The 25713-nt window shown below is 40.5% G+C and overlaps 3 protein-coding genes and 2 long non-coding RNA genes across 5 annotated transcripts; all 5 read right to left on the reverse strand.

Annotated features, from left to right (window-relative positions):
• Positions 1–590: 590 nt before the first annotated feature.
• LOC145655880 (polymeric immunoglobulin receptor-like) lies at positions 591–2261 on the reverse strand. Its single transcript, XM_081709341.1, has 3 exons — positions 1955–2261; positions 1537–1845; positions 591–1003 (listed from the first exon to the last, which is right to left on the reverse strand). The coding sequence occupies exons 1-3, from the start codon at positions 2259–2261 to the stop codon at positions 591–593; spliced, it is 1029 nt and encodes a 342-aa protein (XP_081565467.1).
• A 7032-nt stretch (positions 2262–9293) lies between these two features.
• LOC145655873 (uncharacterized) lies at positions 9294–10276 on the reverse strand. Its single transcript, XR_014121744.1, has 3 exons — positions 10218–10276; positions 9568–9671; positions 9294–9462 (listed from the first exon to the last, which is right to left on the reverse strand). It is a non-coding gene; the product is annotated as an uncharacterized LOC145655873 (long non-coding RNA).
• Positions 10277–10335: 59 nt separating this feature from the next.
• On the reverse strand, positions 10336–12381 carry LOC145655859 (protein NDRG1-like). The gene is made up of 6 exons (XM_081709324.1): positions 12129–12381; positions 11897–12017; positions 11397–11459; positions 11223–11283; positions 10783–10869; positions 10336–10365 (listed from the first exon to the last, which is right to left on the reverse strand). The coding sequence occupies exons 1-6, from the start codon at positions 12190–12192 to the stop codon at positions 10336–10338; spliced, it is 426 nt and encodes a 141-aa protein (XP_081565450.1). The 5' UTR covers positions 12193–12381.
• A 3501-nt stretch (positions 12382–15882) lies between these two features.
• Positions 15883–16868, reverse strand: LOC145655874 (uncharacterized). Its single transcript, XR_014121745.1, has 3 exons — positions 16810–16868; positions 16157–16260; positions 15883–16051 (listed from the first exon to the last, which is right to left on the reverse strand). It is a non-coding gene; the product is annotated as an uncharacterized LOC145655874 (long non-coding RNA).
• Positions 16869–17019: 151 nt separating this feature from the next.
• Positions 17020–18973, reverse strand: LOC145655860 (protein NDRG1-like). The gene is made up of 6 exons (XM_081709325.1): positions 18721–18973; positions 18489–18609; positions 17989–18051; positions 17815–17875; positions 17375–17461; positions 17020–17040 (listed from the first exon to the last, which is right to left on the reverse strand). The coding sequence occupies exons 1-6, from the start codon at positions 18782–18784 to the stop codon at positions 17020–17022; spliced, it is 417 nt and encodes a 138-aa protein (XP_081565451.1). The 5' UTR covers positions 18785–18973.
• Between the last annotated feature and the right edge of the window lie 6740 nt (positions 18974–25713).

The raw sequence follows: 25713 nt of genomic DNA on the forward strand, positions 1-25713 counted from the left end.
TTTTTCCATGTTGTCAAGCTGTGTGCTCACATGCATGAGTACTTGTCTCTCTCCCCCTTTTCTTAGCTCACAATCTGATTTAAGTTTTCCAGTGCAAAATACAATCCTTGCTGTCGCGTAGGAGCCCAAACCAGGCGAAACTCTCTCTCCTGGGGGCTACGTGTCGACATACAAGCCGACAGCAGGGCCCAAACTTCGGGAATTAAACCTTAACAAGCTTGCCTGTCTAGCTAACTCAACCAGCGAGTAGGCTTAGTTAAAATAACAGCTTTAGTGAGCAAGGCTCCGATGAAAAACGCAAGTTATGATGGCCATTCACACTCCAGACACATTTTTTCGTAACTCAACAACGACTCCTAAGTTCTTTCAAACTTCTCAGTAAGGAATTCAAATCTGAAAAAGTACGTTCAAGAATAGTTTTGAGATGTCATTCACCATCAGGTGTTGGAGCAGACCCTGGTGACCCTGCCAGACCCCGGCAGAGCAGACCTCGGTGCCGCTGCCTTTTTACCTCCCCGAGACTTAGGCATAGGTCCTCGCCCTAGGGGGAGGAATGTCCTCCTCTGTTGATGATGCCATCTCTCCACCAGTCACCCAGGGCTGCTTGCTGACTCCAGAGCGCCTAGATTCCCCTGAGGTACCTCCTCCACCTCCATCGACGGGTCCTCCTCATGATCCGACCCCAAGTCTGACTCTAGGGTGACGTTACGGCACTCCCCTCGCTCGCCATACTCCGCATATCCCTCTGTAAGGTCCATGTAGGACTCTGCGGATTCCACCTCCAAGTACCTGTCCTCATAAATAGGTAGGTCTCCGTAGTACCCAGCAGGTCCCTGCTCTGTTGTGATCCCATGGAGCGAAGACAGGATGAGTGATGGCCTCACCCTGGTACAGGAAAAGTCCGCGGTGTCCGACTCCGAGGACTGGAAATAGTTATACCAGTCATTATGGTCAGACGTAATCCCGTGTGACTCCTCCACCTCTGCCCCCAGACCACGCTCTTCTGCAGCAGGAGTCAGGAGGGTACCCAAGAGCACGGAGGGATTGCAGGCACTATTTGGGGAAGTGCGTCTTTTCCCCTTCTTCCCCTTCTTCTTGCCCTTCCCAGGCATCCTTCTTTGGTTGGTGTTTCTGTGATGATTCGAGGCTAACAGTATGTGGAGTAGGGGCACGTTCAAACACACATTTTTATTTAACACAGACGACACATCTAACACCGCACACCTCACTAAACACCGTTCAAACACCAACAACATGTACTACAACACAAGAGACATATATACACACACACGAGGATTACACATAATACAGAACAGGTGGACGACACGAAAGGGCGCGGCGACATGGACGAACACACACACGTACACACCAAGACGTTTGAGGAGGGGCGGGGCTGCAACGTGACATAACCAAATCTAATAAGGCACCCTATGCATAGTTTTTTTTCTTTCTTTAATCACTGTTGTCATCTTTTAAAGGTTAAACAACATTAATAATTTTTACACCATTTAATTGATTAGATACAAAACAATATACCTGCAAGTGCATCAGTGACGTCAAAGTGAACAGGAACTTCTAGACCTCCAGTGGAGCACCAGTACCAGCCAGCATCAGTCTTCTTCAGTCCAGTCATCAACACCGTGAAGGTGCCTTTCCCATCATCACTGATCTGCACTGCTGAATTCTGGGATGTGTTGGTCCTCCCCACTGTGTAGCAGGTCCAGTCTATAGATCTGCACCACTTCTTCGCCTCTTTCTTATATGCAGCGCTGTAGAGACACTGGACACTGACACTGCTCCCCTCCTCTCCACTCACTCTGCTCTTGGTCACAGACACAGCAGGAGCTGAAAACAAAGAAAGGCACTTTTGTATGAATATGTATGGATGAAATATATGCAACATGAAAAATGTCACTAAACTGAATATTCAATATTCATAAAGAATTTGTAATACCTGATTTCACAGTGATATATAGCTGTGTTTTGACATCTGGTTGAAATATTCCTGAAATCTCCACTGCACACCAATATGCTCCAGTGTTTCTCTCCTGTAGATCCCTCACAGTGACAGTAAAGAGAGTCTGAGCTGGGTTATCAGTTACTGTCACTTTCTTGTTTGTATTGTTGGCATATGCCATAATCGTGCAGTAATTGAATGCTGTTACACGCTCACAGCACCAGTATTTCTTATGTTGTTTATATTTCAGATGTTGACAGATGCTCCACTCTGAAGAGTTAACTACTTCTGTGACCAATTCCATTTCTCAGTGCCTGCATATACAACCCAGCACCACTGTTACTGGAACACAAGAATTCTTGTTTCTGCTAAGGAATTAAAAAATGCTACATATGAAAAAAAAAACAAAAAAAACTAACAATGTATATATTGTAGTATTGCATAGAAAATAACTTACATCAAATGATGAAAACGAAAATGAAATGCCAATTCATGTTGAATAAAGTGAGAAGCTTATTTGAGAAGCCTCCTCACATATCTTTAGTCTTGTTGCCACTGTGGTTGAAGCAATCCAAACAGTTCCTGTTTGCTAAGTTTAAAGTCATGCTGTCACAGTGCGCTGGGCGCCCAGCAAGAGGGACAGGCCCACTGTAGTGGTTTGACACACTAATCAGTCCCATTAAATCATCTCAAATATTGAAATCACAATCTTTCATTTTTAACAAAGAAAGTAACATTAATGATTTGATCCCTGAAAGATTTAAATTACAGTCATTTGTTTGAGGATATTGGCAACAAGCACAATCTGAATGATATCAAGACAGACAACTTGGTGAGAATAAATGATACATTTATTAACGCAACTACTCTAAATCACAAACAATAGCATAAACAATCTGTATATTTACAGAAAAACAAGCTAAAATATAGCGAGCATGTGTTTATGTGTGTGAGTATGTAAAAGGAGAGGAGAGCGAATGCTTTCATGCAGGTCGGTACACGCTCGCGAGAGCGAGAAGGAGGCAGACATGCTATTGTGCCAGCAATAAAATGGTGCAGAATTTAAACAGCAATGTGACTGTATGTTAATGAGCTCAGCTGGCTTGTTCTCACGTGATGTTAGAACAAAGGGTAATGGCAGGTTTACTAACTGAACAATAAGGTCAATGTGTCTGTGCCTATTGAAGTGACATGATGATACCTATGTTTGCTAGTAAAAAGCAAGACATAGAGAGATTGTATGCAAAGAGGAAAAAGAACTTCCAGTCTGTACAAATATTACTTAAGATTATCCAAACAAAATGGTATGTACACCAAGCCCAAATACTTTCAAGAAAGTACTAGGATCTTGATTAAACTTTACTGTTTAATTCAAGCAGTGGCAGCTGTTACTTGAGTTACTTGAGTTATAATCAGAAGGTTGCTGGATCAAGGTCCACTGTTGGGCATCGGAGCAAGGCCCTCAATTGCTCAAGTTGTACTCAGTTGCTTTGGATAAAAGCATCAGCTAAATGTAACCTATATACTTTTGCCCAGATATGCCCGACTATAAACTATGCCCAGATAAAAGTCTCACATGTTGATGATTTTTGGTGATTATCTCAGTTGGTCATCCTCACTCAGTTTGTCTACAATTAGGAGGGAATTTCCACCCCTGGTTTCTTGTTGATAAAATGTGACGTCGTCAAGGTATGCTGGGAATATGAGTTCCATCCGCAGTTTAACAAGAGGGAACTGACCGCATTTGCAAGCTTGCTTGAAGAAATTTGGTGAACCTGTTGCTGTGGTAATGTTGATCAGATTTCTGTCTGTAAGCGTGTGTGTATGTGTTTCCTTTCTCTAGGTGTATCTCAGAATCCAGATCCGGTGCCAGGTTTCCTCACCTTTTCTGAACTTGACTCTGCTCTGTTCCTCCCCAGGTCTACCTGCCTGCTGGCCACTCCTGGCCACTCCTATATAAAGGCCCCTCCCGAAGGCAGAAGAGGAGGGAGGCAGTGAGGCTGTTGGAGGCAGTGAGGCAGCGGCGGCAGCGGGGGTGGCGGCAGTGGCAGCTAGTTCAGCAGTCGGTTTTGGCTTGTTTGTAATTGTATCATTTGTGTGTATGACCTTCTTTTCCTTGCTTGGACCTCAATTTTCTTTCGCTGGTGTGTGTCTTATTTATTGTTTTGGCCTGGGTCACTTCAGAAGAAATTGCACCAGTGTGTTTATTTGTAACTTCTGTATTATACAACAATACACTAAAAAGAGTCTACCATTTGTGCTTATGTTTCTTTCTGTTACTCTTTAACAGTTGCATGTTCCATTCCTTTAGCCGTTTATCATTCTTTTTCCTTGGTACGGTGCCATAGCCTAGACGGGGTGGTAACAAGACGTTAGTCTAGATTCCACCATCTCTTGGATCAATTAAATGGAGAAATATGATTCTCAGCTGTTTGCTGTTAACTGTCCACATGGTGCTGAGTGAAGAAAGTATCTGAGAGAGAGATGACAAAGCCCCTCTTTTAGGTCTAACCTTGATGGAGGAAAAACCAGGGAGAGAGTAAAGGTCTGTTGATCAGGGTATTTAAGACACCTGAATTCCACCTGCTTTTAGGCACACCCTCTTTCTTCCATTTGATGCAAGTTTGCTCAATGCGGTGATGATGGTGCTGCTATCTGCTCGATTGGCATGGTACCTAAATTTCCCCCCTTGGTCTTCAGGCTGGGGCTGATGTCATAGTCCTGAAGAGCACAAACGGTTATCCATGCAGTCCAGGTTTACTGTAATATCCACTTGCAGGTGATCAATTCCACAAGTCAACTTGTCCATCCGGTTCATAGTGTAATCCTTGAGATGTCCTGACATCATGATTACATATGTGCAGCTCTTTGGTAGTAACCAAGGCTGATTAACCAAACTACCTAAAGCAATGTAAGTGTACTATTGTAAGTCTTAGATTTTCACTTGATTTTAAAATGATGATACAAAGAAAACAAACTGGGTATCACAAATCATTGACAAGATTAAACGGCCTTTTGTTAGAAAGGAGGAAGTACATCAGGCCTGAGAAAAGAGGACATTAGCAAGTGTTAGCATTAGCTTGTGTAGCTGGAGTAAACCCATCATCAGTGTTTAAGATGCTAGATTAAAGGAATGACATTATGTGAAGTAATGTCCCTCCAGAAAGTTGTCCCTTGTGAGATGTAGGAAGATGTGCAATTACAAGGGTTGGTTGAGCCCAGTAAATTTTACTAGGTATGGTGGTTTCGAATACAATTGTCAAACATGGTGTCTCAATCTAAGTCTACCCTGTGATAGACAAGCATTTAAAATTGTACCAAATTACAATTTCTAATGTGGCTATTGGAGGATCTGGATTTCTTATATGCTACTGAAGATTATAAATAGGGTTATTCAATCTATACCAAATTTGCACCATGGAGGAAGCAGAATTGCTTACCTACATTCTATACACATTTGAGATATCTTATATGGATATGGCAAAAAACAGTTTTAATAGTTTTGTAAGAGAGTGCTGGAATGCCTTGCAGGATTCCACCAATATCCTGCCCCTGCTGTGCAGCTAACAAAGATGATAAAGGGTAGAAACCGAAAGGTATGAGAAGGGATGAAAAGTAGTAATGAAGTTTGGAAAGTAATGTCGTTCCTAAATACCCAGTCAGTTAGTTTTAAAGTTAAACATTCAAACATAACATGAAGAGTCAGCCTTCAGAATTAGTTAAAGAGAATAGCTGGTCCCATCCTTTATTGCCGGTTAACCTTAACAAACATTATTGAGGCACCCTTCGTGAAGGTCTAACTGTCAAACAGAGAACCCATATTTTTATACACTTTTCAGAAGTGGTTATGTATTCACCCCACCTTCCTTTACATATTAGTGTTTGCATTCACCACCATTACATCTGAACCACACAGTAGTCAATATATGCAAACTGCTATTCAATACCCACACCAGTTGGAAGCCATTACCACTACATTCCAAGAGAAGATTTGTATTAGCCTTGTCCTAAAGAAGATTGTTTTTCTATATGGTCCTGAGCCTGGTGGAGAGTTCATATATCTTACCCTGAGGTCCACCAAAAGCCTACGCAGGATCCTTTACTGAAGCCTGAAGCCCTGTATGCAAGTCATTCTGAAAGGACACAGAATCTCTAAACTCCCTTATGTTTTATGTTATTAATCTGTCCAATGCACTGTTAGGCCTCTTTTCCCTGTAAACACGCATGTTATTACCTCAGTAATAACAGGGACCACCTCTTGTAAAGAATTTATTGCATTTGAAAGTATGGAAATGTGGTCAAAGGTGATGCTAGAAACATCTCCCTTTAAAGGTTAGAAAAGGATATGGAAAGGTGGCTACATGCTTAAAAGCTAAAATGTTACATGTAACTAAACTGTGAGAGATGCCTTTATAAAGAACAGTGTGTGAATCTACAGGGGATGCAGTGGCTGATGTGATCGTGCGTCTGCTATGATAGCGAGGCGAGGTTATTATATTGTGGCTTGTATGTAGTTCAAATGAAATTAAGGAATGGTCTGAGATGGCATCCGACTGGGGTAGTCTGACTATGTTCTCCGTGTCCACCGTATGTCAATAGTAAGTCAAGCGCATGTCCATCAGAGTGTGTGGGTTCTCTTATACATTGGATGAAACCAATTGATTCTGATATACAGCTAAAGGCCAATCTCAAAGGGTCTTGGGCATTATCAAGGTGAATATTGAAATCACAAAAAATAATGGCTCTTTCTACAAAAGTGACTAGATTAGAAAGGAAATCTGAAAATTCCTTAATAAGTTCTGAGTAGGGCCGTGGTGGCCTATAGATACCAAATAGTGAAACAGGCTGGGTGGGCTTCATATCGCTGGCTACATCATTCATTTTAGAAAAAAAAACAAAATTTCCCCTTTTTTCCTCAATTATCCTGTTATCTTCAATTCCCTGCTCTAGAGCGATTACTCACGTAATACTAGTCAGAGTTTTAGGGTGCCCCAAAAGGGTGCATTAGGTGCATTAAAGTTACTAATAAAGACATCAGAATATTCCCTGTCTTTCAAGTAGAAAATAAATCAGAATACCACAGAAATGTATTTGCTATTAAGTAACCTAGAGCCTTAAAGATTATTTTGGACTTCAGTGGACGTAAGAACAATAGCAGGTAAATAAACTTTATTTATTTATTTATTCCTTAATATGGCATTCTCTAAAATGATGTAAATACATTGAAAATATGCAGTACAAGTGCAGTAAAATAATTCAATGTTGTACTTCTTCTTCTTCAAAGCAGAGCATTGGGTACTTAATACCATTGAACTGTGTCAAATCAATGTGCCCTATTACCATTGAATTTTTACTATTACTATTACAACAGTAATGTAAAAAATGTGATACAAATAGTTAATGAAGTACAAATTCATGAAACTCACATGCTGCTAGTATGTTAAAAGTTATAAATGTAAATGACAATTAATTATTCATACTGTTGTTGGTGGGGAATTCAGTAGATTGACTGATTTAAACAACTCCCAAAGTATTTGCATAACCTGAAACACACATTATGAAGACTTCCATTAAAATTAAATTTATTTCAAGATTAGACTAGGAACGGAAAGAAGTACAATGTAAGAAAAAATCAAATAGGTCCTCTGAAAAAGCTGAAATTGTCAGTCATGTAAAGCTTTTACAAGATGAAGCATAATGTCATGGAATGTTAGCCTCCCCCGAGTCATGTGGTTTGGCCTGCCACGTTCAGTGGGAGGGCTGTGTTTGCAACCACACCTGCACCTTGTTCGTCTCAATGTATATAAACCCGTGTTAAAGTGTACAGGGTGTTGGTCATTGTCGGTGTAATGTCTGAATGTAACGTGTTTATGTTAGATGTATTCTTGTGTATCATGTTTGTTTAACTTCATTTGTTTCAGGTCCATGTTTATTGTTTCTAATACGTGAGTGCCGCTGTCATTTATGTTAATAAATGTTCGTCCCAGTCGGTGGAGTCTGTGTGTCCTGCCCCTCGCCCTATGGCACTCGGGCCGCCACACGTAATCACAGTGCATTATTTCTTTATTATATTAAACTTTTGTACTGGTGTTAAAACAGTCCAAATATTATACATTGATTCATATACTAAGTACTAAAAGTGTTATACATTGATTGATGCGGAGAAAACTATACATCAACTTTTTTATGGCTACTAAATAAAGGTACAACACTGAGCCTGATAAGTATAAACATTTTAAACAGCTTTTTATCGTTTAGGGTTTTTTTTTCCTTTTGTGCAAGTCTAAATTAGTCCACTGGGACAATGACACACAAACACTAACAGCAACACATCAATGGTCCCTCAATTTAGAGTATTTTTTATTTGAAATGGAGCCGAACTGAGCATGACAACACTGGGATGGAGCAGCGGGTAGGAGAGCCTCATCTTCAGCGTTGCTTGGAAGTGCTCTCCATGGAAGTGATGGCCCAGGGGTGGAAGAATGCCATTCTGGTGGAGAAGGTGGGGTGCCAATGAGACAGGTGTGTCATGCCTGCAGAAGACACTGTCAGAGGCAGATAAGCAGAAGGACAAGGTGAAGTAACATAGCTCAAGGTCCCTACTTAACTGCACCATTTAGAAAGCATGCATAACTTAAAGATAGTTGTGAAAGCCTGAAGGTCTACAACAGGCAGTAATGAACTTTTCTAAACTGGATTTATGGGTTTTACATTGCGCAGAGGCTGAACGATTTTTAATTTCGACCTTTTGACAGTGTGTTTAAAGTATTTACTTACTGTAGCCCAGTCCTTGAATGAAGTATTTCAAGGCTTCTGCCAGCTTGCCAGGCTATAAGGTAAGAACAGGACACAATAGATTACACAGTGCATCACTCAGTTTGAATGCAAGAGCATTATTTTAATGGGTAACGACAGACCTGATCAAGCTGTGGTAGACCTCCACAGTCAGCCATCTTCATGAGGGACAACATGAAGGACAATGTTATTCACCACAAGTTCATCACAAAGTTCTAGATTTATAAGCCCCCAGTGACATATAATGACTTCTGCATTTATAATGAGAGTCAAATAAAAAAAGCAAAACATAACATTTTAAGTATCGCTTTGCTGAGGTTTGAAGGTCACTAACTTTGAGGAGGGTTGTCTTTGAGGGATTCATTTTGGAATTGCAGTCAACCTACGACGGAAAACACAAACATTTGCACGCAGGCTCCCAGGTACATATAGAAGTTTGATTTGAATGCTGGGTTGGATTTTGAATGTTGTTTTTAAACTTCTGCATGTAAAACAAGCTGTACATACCACAGCATCCACCACAGGAGAGTCATCTCCTACCACCAGAAGAGTGTGACACCTACAGCAACAAAACCTTTCAGGCATGTGGTGGCACAGGGGCATTTTACATCAAAAAATAACATGGAATAAGGATAAAAGAGAAACAGTTTCTCACTTACTTTAGAGTCTTTCTACCCAGAGAAGTTCTCTTAATGTTCAGTTTACTTCGGCTGAAAATTGATCAGATCTAATAAGACTGGGAGCTGTTCATATGACAAACAAGTCTAGAAGCAGAGAGCTCAGAAGATTCCATAGAATGCAGATGTCAGTCATACCTGTTGTAGGACTTCATAAAATGCAGAAGGTTGGTCTGGTTAATCCTTTTGCTGATGTTGTGACGGAAGGTCTTTACAAATTCTGCCTTCTTCTTAATCTCCTCCTGCCACGGTGCCATAAAGGAGTCAGTCCAAGACGCAATCAGTCACAAAACATTAAAACTTGATGTGAATATGAATTTAAATGTCTCTTCCTCTATATGCACAGTCTGCACAGGCACTCGAGACAGAAATGTATAATAAAAGGAATATGTAAAAAAAAACAAAACATGGTTGACCTTTTGATGGACAATAATGTAGGCATCTGGTTCTTTAGTTACGAAAAGGACACAGTCTAAATTCAGGACAGCTCATTTGGAACACTCATCTTTAGTAATAAGGCATTTAACTTTTAAATATTCTAGTTCAGTGTTTAGTGACCCAGTCCACAGTACACATGAAATGGCCCACATGTTTATTCTAACCCAGCCCAGTACACCTGTACCAGGTGTTCATTTTCCTAATGGCTTGGTTTAGGAGCTAGGATGATGTTGTCAGGAGCTGGGATAGAGGGAAAATGTGGGATGTCAGATGTATCACAAGGACTGGGTTGACAAGTACTGCTCAATAATACATACAATATACATTTCATTTTAGGCGTTATTTCGTACCTGACCGAACAGGTGGGAGATGACAACACTGGGGGGACCAAGGGCCCAGCTGGAAATCTGTGGAAAGTGTGGGTTGATCTTTAGTGGCTGGAGTACACATAAGCTTTGATCAAATACATTACTTTATTAAAAGAGGCTTGACACTTTTCTAAGGATCCCAAAAGAATAAAAATATAGGGTCGATTGTCACCATATGATTGGCATGAAAGGTTAACTGGAAACTGCAGAAAACTAAGAGTAATATGCTGAGAACTATTTGTTATCACATTGAAAGTTATATGGATTCAGTGAACAGCCAAGACACAGGGAACAAGACGGTTTAAATACATGAAGTAATAAGAGTTAAACAAGACAGGTGCAAATAATAAGGAGCAAAGAAAATGAAACTAAGCAACGGAACCACAACAAGGAAGTAAAGCAAAACAAAAGACATGAGACAGGGAAACCATAGACATGGACGCTAGGTGGGACCAGCTAAACGACATAATTGTAGAGATACAGGGATCGTGATGTTTAAGCAGGGTGTTAACAGAATGATAATTACTATTGCATTAGACTGTGATACCTTGGATGCTGCCCGGTCTGCCCAGCCCTCTGCCTGAGCATTAATGTTCATCAGGACAAGGCCCTCAACCAAGTCTGGGTACTTCAACTGCAAGACATTTATGCATGAGCAGTCAAAGGGAGATAAACCTTCAGGGCAAAATTACTTACTATATGTCAAACTGTTGTAGTTAAATGAGCAATTAAGAGTCTCCATATTTGGCATTCTTGCACTTTACATTGCACTTAGAAAAAGGTTTGTTTACATGTGCAAGCAGAGGAACAATAGTGAAGTGTCAGTATTCTGGAGAGTTGATGTCTAGCTATCTTGACAGTGTAATGATTAGGATTATGCTGCAAGTATCAACACTTTGTTACAAAGCAAGAATTTCACCAAGGAGTAATCCTTGTTTGATCATTGTGTTAAAATCTATTGGGAAGAAAGACAGTGCTACAACTCACAGCGAACCGTGTGAGGATGTTTGCTCCTGCTCCAACACCCATTCCAATAACACTCTTAATTCTGTGGAGAGAAAAAAATGTACATAACTTTAAACCATTAAAGCGCAAGGTTTCAGATTAGAACAAGGATTGACAGTTTAATCTCAGAGTAAATGGCTAATCTGGTTCACTCACTTAAAATGCTTGAGCACAATTGGGAGGGTCTCGGAGAGCTTGTCCATTGAGGGATATGTGAATCTACAGGAAAAAATTGCCCTGAGTGAGTTATAATTCTAAGGGACGCCACTGATTCTTCAGGATTTGAACCTGCTAAACCTAGCTATGATGTACTGGGAGCCACAGCCATCAATGTAGCATATGAACGCTAAGAAAAAAGTTCATGAAAGAAACCCTGGTGCATGACAAGCCGGTGCCAGCTAGACATGCTGACAGTCAGGGCCTCCAGATGTTAGTTTAGGTGGGCACCAACACCATGGCATAGAGTCGTCCTGTCTGACTGCCAGGAAGGAGTGGTCTGAGGGCAGACGGAGGGCTATGGAGTAGGTTCTGATAAATATACATTCTGGAAAAAATTGTATGGGGTAGCTGAAGGTCACATTTTAGATTAGATTTAACCTTGGAATGTCTTTCAGCCCCTGAAAGAACATTGTGGCATATGGTGCACTCACGCTCACCCTGCAGGGAAGGTGCTGGCACCCTCATGTTGCCCAGGAGCGTTGACCTGACACACGGCAAAGTGTCGCATGATTTCCTGCATGTCCTCATCATAGAAAAGAACGTCGAAGCAAGTTTTGTCTGCAGACATGCATTCCAGGGTCATTACAACACAATAAATGACGCTTATGCTAAGTTTTAGACTTTAGAGCAATCAGCTACGTGCCACAAGCAACAGTATCAGAGTCTTACGGTTCATTCCGATGTCATGGTAGGTGAGGATGACCGGTCGGTTATCCCTGGGGATACCTGCCATGGTGCAGCATACAGTGCCAAAGGGGGTCTCCACATTGTCCTCCTATAAGACCCAGGTGGAGTATAAAGGTCTAGGTCTAGATGTATAAGAAAAACCTCTAAAAAGAGGTCTGATTCCACTGCAGTGGTTTTGTGTGTCAGGACATTACTCTGTCACACTTAGAACTACTTCTGTGGAATGAGCCTCTTATCATGAGGAATGTCAATCATTTATTTATTATTTATCATTAACCAAGTTAATTTGTTTACAAAAGATCATGTTTGACTCAGAAGACACATGACAGTGCTTGAAAACATGCTTTATGGGTAAAAGCTTTAGCCTATTGAAACATCTGTGAAAAGGTAGTGCTACTTACCACAACTTGACCCCAAAATGCCCCCTTAAAATCCTTCAGACAAAACACAGAGAAAAATAGATTTTGGAGTGGTAACATTTCATTCTGGATGTGAAAAGATCCATCCCATAGACTTTATTCTATTAACAGTACTCAATGTCTGAAAATACAGCCTTATTTTACCGGACACAACGGGTCCATACAAAAGGCATCATCAGATGTTTCTTCATCATCCTCCAATAGAGGGTTATAGAGGGCCTGGGGGTTAAGAAGCAAAAATTCTCAGTACAAAGTTAGATAAAACTTGGTTGTAAGGTAGTATTAAACAAGTATTCTCTTTTTAAAACATTTGCCCAACCTACCCTTTTTGCCATTATCCCAAAAGTTGACGAGCAAATATTCCTCGCTAAATCGATTCCCTGTCTGAATACCGTCTGCATTGCTGGTGCCACTGTAAGGGTCGTTTCCTTTTGGTCACAGAGATTCAGTACAGACTTATTTGGATATTAGGCTGTGCAGTTCCAATTTAGAATATTTGCAGCTCTCCTGTAATAGTAATATTATGACATCACTAAAATACTTTTGAGCAGTTTAATGACAGATTCCCTAAAATCTATATGACAAGAACACCATGCCACTTTTTAATGCTTGATGAAGTATGTTTTGGATGTTACAGCTGTTTTTCTGACAGACCTTCTCTGTTTGAAATGCATCAAAATGATCCCTAAGAGACTAAAGATTCCACTGTACCTTGTTCTGTAAAATTCAGTAGTAATCCACCACCTATGGTTAGGTTTAATTCACCCTATTGTCTCCCAACCTTTGAACTGCTGAAGTGTGTCAAGTGAAATAACATATAGATGCTTGCGCTCACCTTTAAAATAGATGTAGTGATGTCGTAGCCATTGTGACGTCATAGACATTGTGATGTTACTACAGGGTTGCGCTGACATTTTGGTCATTGGGAAAATAAGTCAAAAGTTTAAAAAATATGTGAAATCCCTATTTTTAGCGGCAGCTGAGTACGTAGCTGAAAGATGGGTACAGTTATACAGACATTTATTACAGTTTTCCAATACAACACGAAGTCCCTCCATGCAGGCACTACATGGGTTTTTGATAAAGATCAAGACATTAACTGTAATACAGAGAGAGGTCGGTAGAGTAGGCAAAACTGTCATCAAGTAAAATTACTGTTACTTTAAAATAATAACTACTGAAGTAGAAGTAAAAGTAGTCATTTAAATTATTACTTAAGAAAAAGTAAGAAAGTATCTGTTACAAGAATACTCAAGTAGCAAGTTACTTCACTGGAACTCATTTAATAGCAGTTTAATGCCATTGAACTGTGTCAAATCAATGTGCCCTATTACCATTGAATTTTTACTATTACAACAGTAATGTAAATAATGTGATACAAAAAGTTAATGAAGTACAAATTCATGAAACTCATGCTGCTAGTATGTTAAAAGTTATAAATGTAAATGACAATTAATTATTCATACTGTTGTTGGTGGGGAATTCAGTAGATTGACTGATTTAAACTACTCCCAAAGTATTTGCATAACCTGAAACACACATTATGAAGACTTCCATTAAAATTAAATTTATTTCAAGATTAGACTAGGAATGGAAAGAAGTACAATGTAAGAAAGAATTAAATAGGTCCTCTGAAAAAGCTGAAATTGTCAGTCATGTAAAGCTTTTACAAGATGAAGCATAATGTCATGGAATGTTAGCCTCCCCCGAGTCATGTGGTTTGGCCTGCCACGTTCAGTGGGAGGACTGTGTTTGCAACCACACCTGCACCTTGTTCGTCTCAATGTATATAAACCCGTGTTAAAGTGTACAGGGTGTTGGTCATTGTCGGTGTAATGTCTGAATGTAACGTGTTTATGTTAGATGTATTCTTGTGTTATATGTTTGTTTAACTTCATTTGTTTCAGGTCCATGTTTATTGTTTCTAATACGTGAGTGCCGCTGTCATTTATGTTAATAAATGTTCGTCCCAGTCGGTGGAGTCTGTGCGTCCTGCCCCTCGCCCTACGGCACTCGGGCCGCCACACGTAATCACAGTGCATTATTTCTTTATTATATTAAACTTTTGTACTGGTGTTAAAACAGTCCAAATATTATACATTGATTCATATACTAAGTACTAAAAGTGTTATACATTGATTGATGTACTATACATCAACTTTTTTATGGCTACTAAATAAAGGTACAACACTGAGCCTGATAAGTATAAACATTTTAAACAGCTTTTTATTATTTAGGTTTTTTTTTTTCCCTTTTGTGCAAGTCTAAATTAGTCCACTGGGACAATGACACACAAACACTAACACCAACACATCAATGGTCCCTCAATTTAGAGTATTTTTTATTTGAAATGGAGCCCAACTGAGCATGACAACACTGGGATGGAGCAGCGGGTAGGAGAGCCTCATCTTCAGCGTTGCTTGGAGGTGCTCTCCATGGAAGTGATGGCCCAGGGGTGGAAGAATGCCATTCTGGTGGAGAAGGTGGGGTGCCAATGAGACAGGTGTGTCATGCCTGCAGAAGACACTGTCAGAGGCAGATAAGCAGAAGGACAAGGTGAAGTAACATAGCTCAAGGTCCCTACTTAACTGCACCATTTAGAAAGCATGCATAACTTAAAGATAGTTGTGAAAGCCTGAAGGTCTACAACAGGCAGTAATGAACTTTTCTAAACTGGATTTATGGGTTTTACATTGCGCAGAGGCTGAACGATTTTTAATTTCGACCTTTTGACAGTGTGTTTACAGTATTTACTTACTGTAGCCCAGTCCTTGAATGAAGTATTTCAAGGCTTCTGCCAGCTTGCCAGGCTATAAGGTAAGAACAGGACACAATAGATTACACAGTGCATCACTCAGTTTGAATGCAAGAGCATTATTTTAATGGGTAACGACAGACCTGATCAAGCTGTGGTAGACCTCCACAGTCAGCCATCTTCATGAGGGACAACATGAAGGACAATGTTATTCACCACAAGTTCATCACAACGTTCATGATTTATAAGCCCCCAGTGACATATAATGACTTCTGCATTTATAATGAGAGTCAAATAAAAAAAGCAAAACATAACATTTTAAGTATTGCTTTGCTGAGGTTTGAAGGTCACTAACTTTGAGGAGGGTTGTCTTTGAGGGATTCATTTTGGAATTGCAGTCAACCTACGACAGAAAACACAAACATTTGCACGCAGGCTCCCAGGTACATATAGAAGTTTGATTTGAATGCTGGGTTGGATTTTGAATGTTGTTTTTAAACTTCTGCATGTAAAACAAGCTGTACATACCACAGCATCCACCACAGGAGAGTCATCTCCTACCACCAGAAGAGTGTGACACCTACAGCAACAAAACCTTTCAGGCATGTGGTGGCACAGGGGCATTTTACATCAAAAAATAACATGGAATAAGGATAAAAGAGAAACAGTTTCTCACTTACTTTAGAGTCTTTCTACCCAGAGAAGTTCTCTTAATGTTCAGTTTACTTCGGCTGAAAATTGATCAGATCTAATAAGACTGGGAGCTGTTCATATGACAAACAAGTCTAGAAGCAGAGAGCTCAGAAGATTCCATAGAATGCAGATGTCAGTCATACCTGTTGTAGGACTTCATAAAATGCAGAAGGTTGGTCTGGTTAATCCTTTTGCTGATGTTGTGACGGAAGGTCTTTACAAATTCTGCCTTCTTCTTAATCTCCTCCTGCCACGGTGCCATAAAGGAGTCAGTCCAAGACGCAATCAGTCACAAAACATTAAAACTTGATGTGAATATGAATTTAAATGTCTCTTCCTCTATATGCACAGTCTGCACAGGCACTCGAGACAGAAATGTATAATAAAAGGAATATGTAAAAAAAAAAAAAAAAACATTGTTGACCTTTTGATGGACAATAATGTAGGCATCTGGTTCTTTAGTTACGAAAAGGACACAGTCTAAATTCAGGACAGCTCATTTGGAACACTCATCTTTAGTAATAAGGCATTTAACTTTTAAATATTCTAGTTCAGTGTTTAGTGACCCAGTCCACAGTACACATGAAATGGCCCACATGTTTATTCTAACCCAGCCCAGTACAACTGTACCAGGTGTTCATTTTCCTAATGGCTTGGTTTAGGAGCTAGGATGATGTTGTCAGGAGCTGGGATAGAGGGAAAATGTGGGATGTCAGATGTATCACAAGGACTGGGTTGACAAGTACTGCTCAATAATACATACAATATACATTTCATTTTAGGCGTTATTTCGTACCTGACCGAACAGGTGGGAGATGACAACACTGGGGGGACCAAGGGCCCAGCTGGAAATCTGTGGAAAGTGTGGGTTGATCTTTAGTGGCTGGAGTACACATAAGCTTTGATCAAATACATTACTTTATTAAAAGAGGCTTGACACTTTTCTAAGGATCCCAAAAGAATAAAAATATAGGGTCGATTGTCAGCATATGATTGGCATGAAAGGTTAACTGGAAACTGCAGAAAACTAAGAGTAATATGCTGAGAACTATTTGTTATCACATTGAAAGTTATATGGATTCAGTGAACAGCCAAGACACAGGGAACAAGACAGTTTAAATACATGAAGTAATAAGAGTTAAACAAGACAGGTGCAAATAATAAGGAGCGGAGAAAATGAAGCTAAGGAACGGAACCACAACAAGGAAGTAAAGCAAAACAAAAGACATGAGACAGGGAAACCATAGACATGGACGCTAGGTGGGACCAGCTAAACGACATAATTGTAGAGATACAGGGATCGTGATGATTAAGCAGGGTGTTAACAGAATGATAATTACTATTGCATTAGACTGTGATACCTTGGATGCTGCCCGGTCTGCCCAGCCCTCTGCCTGAGCATTAATGTTCATCAGGACAAGGCCCTCAACCAAGTCTGGGTACTTCAACTGCAAGACATTTATGCATGAGCAGTCAAAGGGAGATGAACCTTCAGGGCAAAATTACTTACTATATGTCAAACTGTTGTAGTTAAATGAGCAATTAAGAGTCTCCATATTTGGCATTCTTGCACTTTACATTGCACTTAGAAAAAGGTTTGTTTACATGTGCAAGCAGAGGAACAATAGTGAAGTGTCAGTATTCTGGAGAGTTGATGTCTAGCTATCTTGACAGTGTAATGATTAGGATTATGCTGCAAGTATCAACACTTTGTTACAAAGCAAGAATTTCACCAAGGAGTAATCCTTGTTTGATCATTGTGTTAAAATCTATTGGGAAGAAAGACAGTGCTACAACTCACAGCGAACCGTGTGAGGATGTTTGCTCCTGCTCCAACACCCATTCCAATAACACTCTTAATTCTGTGGAGAGAAAAAAATGTACATAACTTTAAACCATTAAAGCGCAAGGTTTCAGATTAGAACAAGGATTGACAGTTTAATCTCAGAGTAAATGGCTAATCTGGTTCACTCACTTAAAATGCTTGAGCACAATTGGGAGGGTCTCGGAGAGCTTGTCCATTGAGGGATATGTGAATCTACAGGAAAAAATTGCCCTGAGTGAGTTATAATTCTAAGGGACGCCACTGATTCTTCAGGATTTGAACCTGCTAAACCTAGCTATGATGTACTGGGAGCCACAGCCATCAATGTAGCATATGAACGCTAAGAAAAAAGTTCATGAAAGAAACCCTGGTGCATGACAAGCCGGTGCCAGCTAGACATGCTGACAGTCAGGGCCTCCAGATGTTAGTTTAGGTGGGCACCAACACCATGGCATAGAGTCGTCCTGTCTGACTGCCAGGAAGGAGTGGTCTGAGGGCAGACGGAGGGCTATGGAGTAGGTTCTGATAAATATACATTCTGGAAAAAATTGTATGGGGTAGCTGAAGGTCACATTTTAGATTAGATTTAACCTTGGAATGTCTTTCAGCCCCTGAAAGAACATTGTGGCATATGGTGCACTCACGCTCACCCTGCAGGGAAGGTGCTGGCACCCTCATGTTGCCCAGGAGCGTTGACCTGACACACGGCAAAGTGTCGCATGATTTCCTGCATGTCCTCATCATAGAAAAGAACGTCGAAGCAAGTTTTGTCTGCAGACATGCATTCCAGGGTCATTACAACACAATAAATGACGCTTATGCTAAGTTTTAGACTTTAGAGCAATCAGCTACGTGCCACAAGCAACAGTATCAGAGTCTTACGGTTCATTCCGATGTCATGGTAGGTGAGGATGACCGGTCGGTTATCCCTGGGGATACCTGCCATGGTGCAGCATACAGTGCCAAAGGGGGTCTCCACATTGTCCTCCTATAAGACCCAGGTGGAGTATAAAGGTCTAGGTCTAGATGTATAAGAAAAACCTCTAAAAAGAGGTCTGATTCCACTGCAGTGGTTTTGTGTGTCAGGACATTACTCTGTCACACTTAGAACTACTTCTGTGGAATGAGCCTCTTATCATGAGGAATGTCAATCATTTATTTATTATTTATCATTAACCAAGTTAATTTGTTTACAAAAGATCATGTTTGACTCAGAAGACACATGACAGTGCTTGAAAACATGCTTTATGGGTAAAAGCTTTAGCCTATTGAAACATCTGTGAAAAGGTAGTGCTACTTACCACAACTTGACCCCAAAATGCCCCCTTAAAATCCTTCAGACAAAACACAGAGAAAAATAGATTTTGGAGTGGTAACATTTCATTCTGGATGTGAAAAGATCCATCCCATAGACTTTATTCTATTAACAGTACTCAATGTCTGAAAATACAGCCTTATCTTACCGGACACAATGGGTCCATACAAAAGGCATCATCAGATGTTACTTCATCATCCTCCAATAGAGGGTTATAGAGGGTCTGGGGGTTAAGAAGCAAAAATTCTCAGTACAAAGTTAGATAAAACTTGGTTGTAAGGTAGTATTAAACAAGTATTCTCTTTTTAAAACATTTGCCCAACCTACCCTTTTTGCCATTATCCCAAAAGTTGACGAGCAAATATTCCTCGCTAAATCGATTCCCTGTCTGAATACTGTCTGCATTTACAGGTGGCGTGTCCGGGATCGGCAGCAGGCGGTGGAAGAAGCTGCGACCCACACTGAGCCCAGCGACCGTGAGTTAGCTAACTAACCAAGCTAGCGAAGAACGGACTATTGTATTTGAAAGTCAGGCCAGCTAACTACATAAGTTATCTAGCTAACTAGCTGCCGTAGCTTGATTCCTCGCAGAACTAACTACTATATGACGCTGGCTAGTTGCTTAGCTTATCTTAGCTAACGCTAGCTTGTTCGTCTGTTTTAATCACACTCTTCTACGACTTTTGTAACATCACCTTCCGCCGTCATGGATACAACATAGTGTTTCTCTTCGGTCAGACCCCGTCTATTTAATAACTAAATTTAGCATAAAGGGGTTTTTTGTTTGCATTTTATTGTTTCTAAGGCAACGGATTGCTGCAGTAACAAAAAAGAAATTCAGCTTCTTAGCTAGCGCTAACTAATTTACCCTTTTAACGGCTAATATTTAGCTAAGGCTATGTTGTAGCTAGCTAGCCACATTCTTTTTGTTAAATATTTCACTGGTTATTTAAACATCTTTCGCAGAACTGGAGGATCGGGAGCCTTTTCCGTTGGATCAGGACAAGTTTGATGCGACCTGTACTCTGATCCTAAAGGTACCTGGCGACATAGCTAGCTAGTTAGCTGGCTAATTGCTCATACTTGAGAACTCTAGCTAGCTTCATTCAGTTTATACTCGCGTTTGTCTGTTATCACTGCTTCAGGAGGAGGTTTCTGTGCAGAACAGCTAACTTCCACTGCGTCTTTTTTCGCGACGCTATGGTCACATTTGTTGTAAAATATAGATCTTGCACATTCTTCTTAAATGCAATGTAACAAGTTTTTGTTTTGCTTTCCCTTCATAGTTGCAATCTTGCCTAAACAATGTATTTTCTTTTTTTTTACTGACCATGTATCAGCCTCTCCAAACTCTGCACAACGCAAACAGGATGTTTGCCTACACCTTATCGCAGATGTTTTCTGCAGATACAAAGGTTCCCTTGAATTTTTAATCATTTTATAATAGGCCTTTTGGCACAGAGAAACATTTTGTTAGCTGAGAGTTTCCACTAGCCGGTGTCGTGGTAACGTTGATTGAGATGCTTTTTTTCTGCATGATTGTAGATGGTAGAGGTGAAGCTCCAGCACAAATCCATCTACAGTGGGCTGGAGAGCGAGCACTGGTGGGTGCTCAGCAATACATTTTACCACGTGTGTGCAGAGGTGAGTCTAAGTCATGGGAACAAGTTCCCAATTTCAGTGAGAATGGACATGACGGTTGTTTCCCTCACCTAACCTTTTTATTGCTTTTGCAGCTTACCCTCCAGAACTTTGCCAGCGTTAATGCTGTGGCCGGCATCAAGGTAAATATCTGTCTCAACTAAAAGCATTTTAACTAGCTTGTCCCATTTTGAGTCACATTAATCAGGATCTACTCCGTTAATTCAGCGCAGAGGAACCGGCATCACTGGGGCGACCTTCTACCTGTGCGCCGAGTCAACAGAGTCATCGGTGCAGAATATTTTTCTGGTTAGTGCTTTCTCCTGCCTGAATGCATCGGTTTGAATTAGACTTGCTTGAGATGTGGGCATTTTAAGAAAATTATATTTTGTGACATTTTTACTCTGTGTGTATTTTGCAGCAAACCATGGTGTCCATGACGTTTAAGGGTGTTTCCATCGATTCAGATGGCCTTTTCAGGTCATCTGAGTACAGTCACACCCAGACCGTCGAGACGCTGCACCCCGCTGTATTTTCTAACGGACCATGATCACCAAGAGGACCCCCTCCACCTCCTCCTCCAGGCTTTTAATAACCCACAGAACACTTTGATTGACATTATACACATTTAGGATTTATTATATGCTATGTATCATACAATTTCTTTTACCCTCAATGCTCTTGTATGCATGTGGGTGTTTTTCAGATGCAGTCTGTTTTCACATAGCCATGTGAGGCCTAGGTCTTGACCTGTTGGCGCAAGAAGCTTGAGCATCACATGGACTGATCACCAAACTGGAGCAGTTTAGGTCTGTACCTTTCTTCTCTTTTCCCTTTACCCCCTACACCTGTTTAATTTTCCATCTTTTTAGGTTTGTGTCACCCTAAAACATCTCCCAGATTTCTCAGTAAAACATCTAACCATGTTTGGTGAGTCTTTTTCCTGCTTTTCCATCATGCAGGTCTCCAGTGCAGGCTTTTTCCTGGATTACAGACAACTGGACAACCTGAAGCTCACCAAGAAACCCACCAGGACAAGAGGCCAACATCAGTTTTTGGACCAGGCCAGAACAACAAGGCTTTACAAGATGTTCTTCAGGATAATTTGAGACTTTGTGGTCTACACCAGACTACAAAGACAAGGCCAATCAGCGGACCGATCGCCATAGAGAATTGATCCTTCAGGATTATTAGTGCCATCACCATCGTCGAAGAGTTGGACAAAATCACCATCCATGGAGTGGTCATCACCAGATCATCACCACTGCAGTCGTCCTCATCATGTTTTGTACATTTTGTAAATAATGTTTGTTACAGCTTTATAAATATTTATCAATAAATGATTTTCTTTCATTGTAAGGGAGTCACATTTTCTTGTTTTCACCTTCAGTGTTTGTTGTATGCATCATTAGTGAGTTACAGGCTAACATGTTTTACGTTGAATGTATCCAGAAATGGCATTTGAGTGATTCAGTATTTTCCTCATTAACTCTTATGCGTGGTCCAACCAGTTAATCAGTCAAGTAATATGCATAAACAAAAGTAGCTTTTGTTAATCTAAACTATGACTGAAAATAAGATAGGGGAATAAATCTGGGATATATCTCCTTATTCCATCATCAGGAGGAGCTTATGTTTTGTTGAATAACCTACAAGCACTCACTTTACAATTTAAGTTGAGAGCCAGTATAATGAAGTGGGTGTGTCTAGGGGCAGAATCCTTTCCAAACTCCAGTCGACAAATATGCATTCAAGGTCTAGATCTACACTGCGTTCTAAGACCCACCTAACTACAAAGACATGACCATCACCTGATGGATAGAAAGCTCAGAGATCCACATTGATCTCTGATCCTGTACTGGTCAGTCCCCACAGGATTTGATCCAGAGATGGAATAAGAACAAATAAACTATGAAGAACATCCCAAGGCCGTTATCATAGAGGTAGGTTTGGTTGAGACACCCAAACTATAAGAAGAAATAGACAGACAGCTGGGAGAAGAATGAATTTGTTTACTGCTGTTGAGCAGTTTTGGGAAGTAATATCCACCTGTCTTATGCTACCACATGAATCCAAGGCAAAACGTGAATGTCCTTAATTTCCTAAAGCTCAGCATGATCAGAAACAACAAATATGCAGTAGATTGTGCTGAGAAAAGCACATTAAGATGGGAGTTGAATTAGTAGTGACCTGATACAATTAGACATTATTCATTTATGTTTATTTTTTGTTGGTAGGCAAAAGCAATGTTTACAATTTTAGGAAAAGCATCCATGAGCTATGTAACATGACTCCTAGAGTTGGAGATAACACGTGTTCACTGAAATGGCCTGGGTTGGCTCTTACCTTCAACGTGATAGCGGACCTGGCGTGTGTGACAAAATAAATTGCGCACTTCCGCAAAGGTAGTTATCAAGCCGTGGGTGCAGACACTGAGACCGGGGGTGGCATAAAGCGAATGGCTCCCTTTTGGGGTAGAAAGGGAAGCCAAATCTGAACAGCTTGTTTTAGTTCATGTTTTCTGACATGGGCAGCCCACTAAAATGCTTACTGATGTGGTGGAATTTTGAACAAACAGCAAGTCACACGTGATTAAGAGAGTCATTTAATAACGAAAATAGGACACACAAAAGGACACACAGCTGTGTGAGGGCTAATGCTCGAAAGCGAAAGCTCTAAAGGGGTAGACTGACTACTCCTTATATCTAAACTTCAACCCCCTCCCCAGGGAGGTGGTGCTCTGTGATCTTGTTCACGCACTCCCTGCTCCATTTGGTGATGAACATTCCTGCATATGCCAGGACGCTTCAAAGGACAGACACCATTTGCAAGAAAACAAAAGCCTAATCCCTCTTTACGACCCCTGCAGGTCACAACACAATCATTTGTTCACACAATATACAGAGACAGAGTATGCAGACTAAACCATTCATATAGGATTATATGATGGAAAGGATTAACATAATTATATAGGAATCATCACATATGAATCACATGATAATACATGATCAAATAATATTTTCCATCACACTGAGTTGTCTTATTTCACAGTTGGTGTGTTGGTAGGCACTCAAGATAGCCAAATATATGTGCACAAGCACTTAAAAGGTTAATTTTTCATATGTGCCCTTTAAATAATGAATACACGCATGCATGAATCAGAAAGAATGACTGAATAGCACTGTTATTCAGTCTTTATGACTTTTTCTACTTTTGTGCCAAATGTGGCCTGCAGATGAATATCAAAGTAATAATGAAAACGTTTTAGCAAATTAGCCTTAAAAATAGAGACAACATATTTTTTGTGGCGTTTTTTTAGGCTGTTACTCTGTATCGGGTAATTCCTCTTTTGCCAACATTTGCCTATTTTTTTTTAAATGTTTTCTCTCACGTTGCTACGTGTAATTTTGCACATTGTAGTCTGGGAAACCAAGATGTTTTGACATAAATTTAGATCACCAAGGTGATCGAATGTTATGTGGAACGGTGACGAAGCCAAAACCCTAAAACCATTCAGTCGTATACCGACCCTCAAACTAACAAGGCGCTTTCAGAGTTTGCTCGAGCTACATTACACTTAAACAGAATCCTCTGCTATGAATATGAAGTTTCTTCTGCGTGTCCTTAGTATCCGGCTTCGACCGGCGGTCTTTTGTGCCGCTGGCATTTCAGCCGTAGCTGTCACTTCTTTTCTTGTTTACAGGTGGCGTGTCCGGGATCGGCAGCAGCCGGTGGAAGAAGCTGCGACCCACACTGAGCCCAGCGACCGTGAGTTAGCTAACTAACCAAGCTAGCGAAGAACGGACTATTGTATTTGAAAGTCAGGCCAGCTAACTACATAAGTTATCTAGCTAACTAGCTGCCGTAGCTTGATTCCTCGCAGAACTAACTACTATATGACGCTGGCTAGTTGCTTAGCTTATCTTAGCTAACGCTAGCTTGTTCGTCTGTTTTAATCACACTCTTCTACGACTTTTGTAACATCACCTTCCGCCGTCATGGATACAACATAGTGTTTCTCTTCGGTCAGACCCCGTCTATTTAATAACTAAATTTAGCATAAAGGGGTTTTTTGTTTGCATTTTATTGTTTCTAAGGCAACGGATTGCTGCAGTAACAAAAAAGAAATTCAGCTTCTTAGCTAGCGCTAACTAATTTACCCTTTTAACGGCTAATATTTAGCTAAGGCTATGTTGTAGCTAGCTAGCCACATTCTTTTTGTTAAATATTTCACTGGTTATTTAAACATCTTTCGCAGAACTGGAGGATCGGGAGCCTTTTCCGTTGGATCAGGACAAGTTTGATGCGACCTGTACTCTGATCCTAAAGGTACCTGGCGACATAGCTAGCTAGTTAGCTGGCTAATTGCTCATACTTGAGAACTCTAGCTAGCTTCATTCAGTTTATACTCGCGTTTGTCTGTTATCACTGCTTCAGGAGGAGGTTTCTGTGCAGAACAGCTAACTTCCACTGCGTCTTTTTTCGCGACGCTATGGTCACAGTTATTGTAAAATATAGATCTTGCACATTCTTCTTAAATGCAATGTAACAAGTTTTTGTTTTGCTTTCCCTTCATAGTTGCAATCTTGCCTAAACAATGTATTTTCTTTTTTTTTACTGACCATGTATCAGCCTCTCCAAACTCTGCACAACGCAAACAGGATGTTTGCCTACACCTTATCGCAGATGTTTTCTGCAGATACAAAGGTTCCCTTGAATTTTTAATCATTTTATAATAGGCCTTTTGGCACAGAGAAACATTTTGTTAGCTGAGAGTTTCCACTAGCCGGTGTCGTGGTAACGTTGATTGAGATGCTTTTTTTCTGCATGATTGTAGATGGTAGAGGTGAAGCTCCAGCACAAATCCATCTACAGTGGGCTGGAGAGCGAGCACTGGTGGGTGCTCAGCAATACATTTT

Source organism: Electrophorus electricus, unplaced genomic scaffold (assembly GCF_041902795.1).
Source record: "Electrophorus electricus isolate QZ-2024a unplaced genomic scaffold, ASM4190279v1 Scaffold38, whole genome shotgun sequence".
Classification (NCBI taxonomy): domain Eukaryota; kingdom Metazoa; phylum Chordata; class Actinopteri; order Gymnotiformes; family Gymnotidae; genus Electrophorus; species Electrophorus electricus.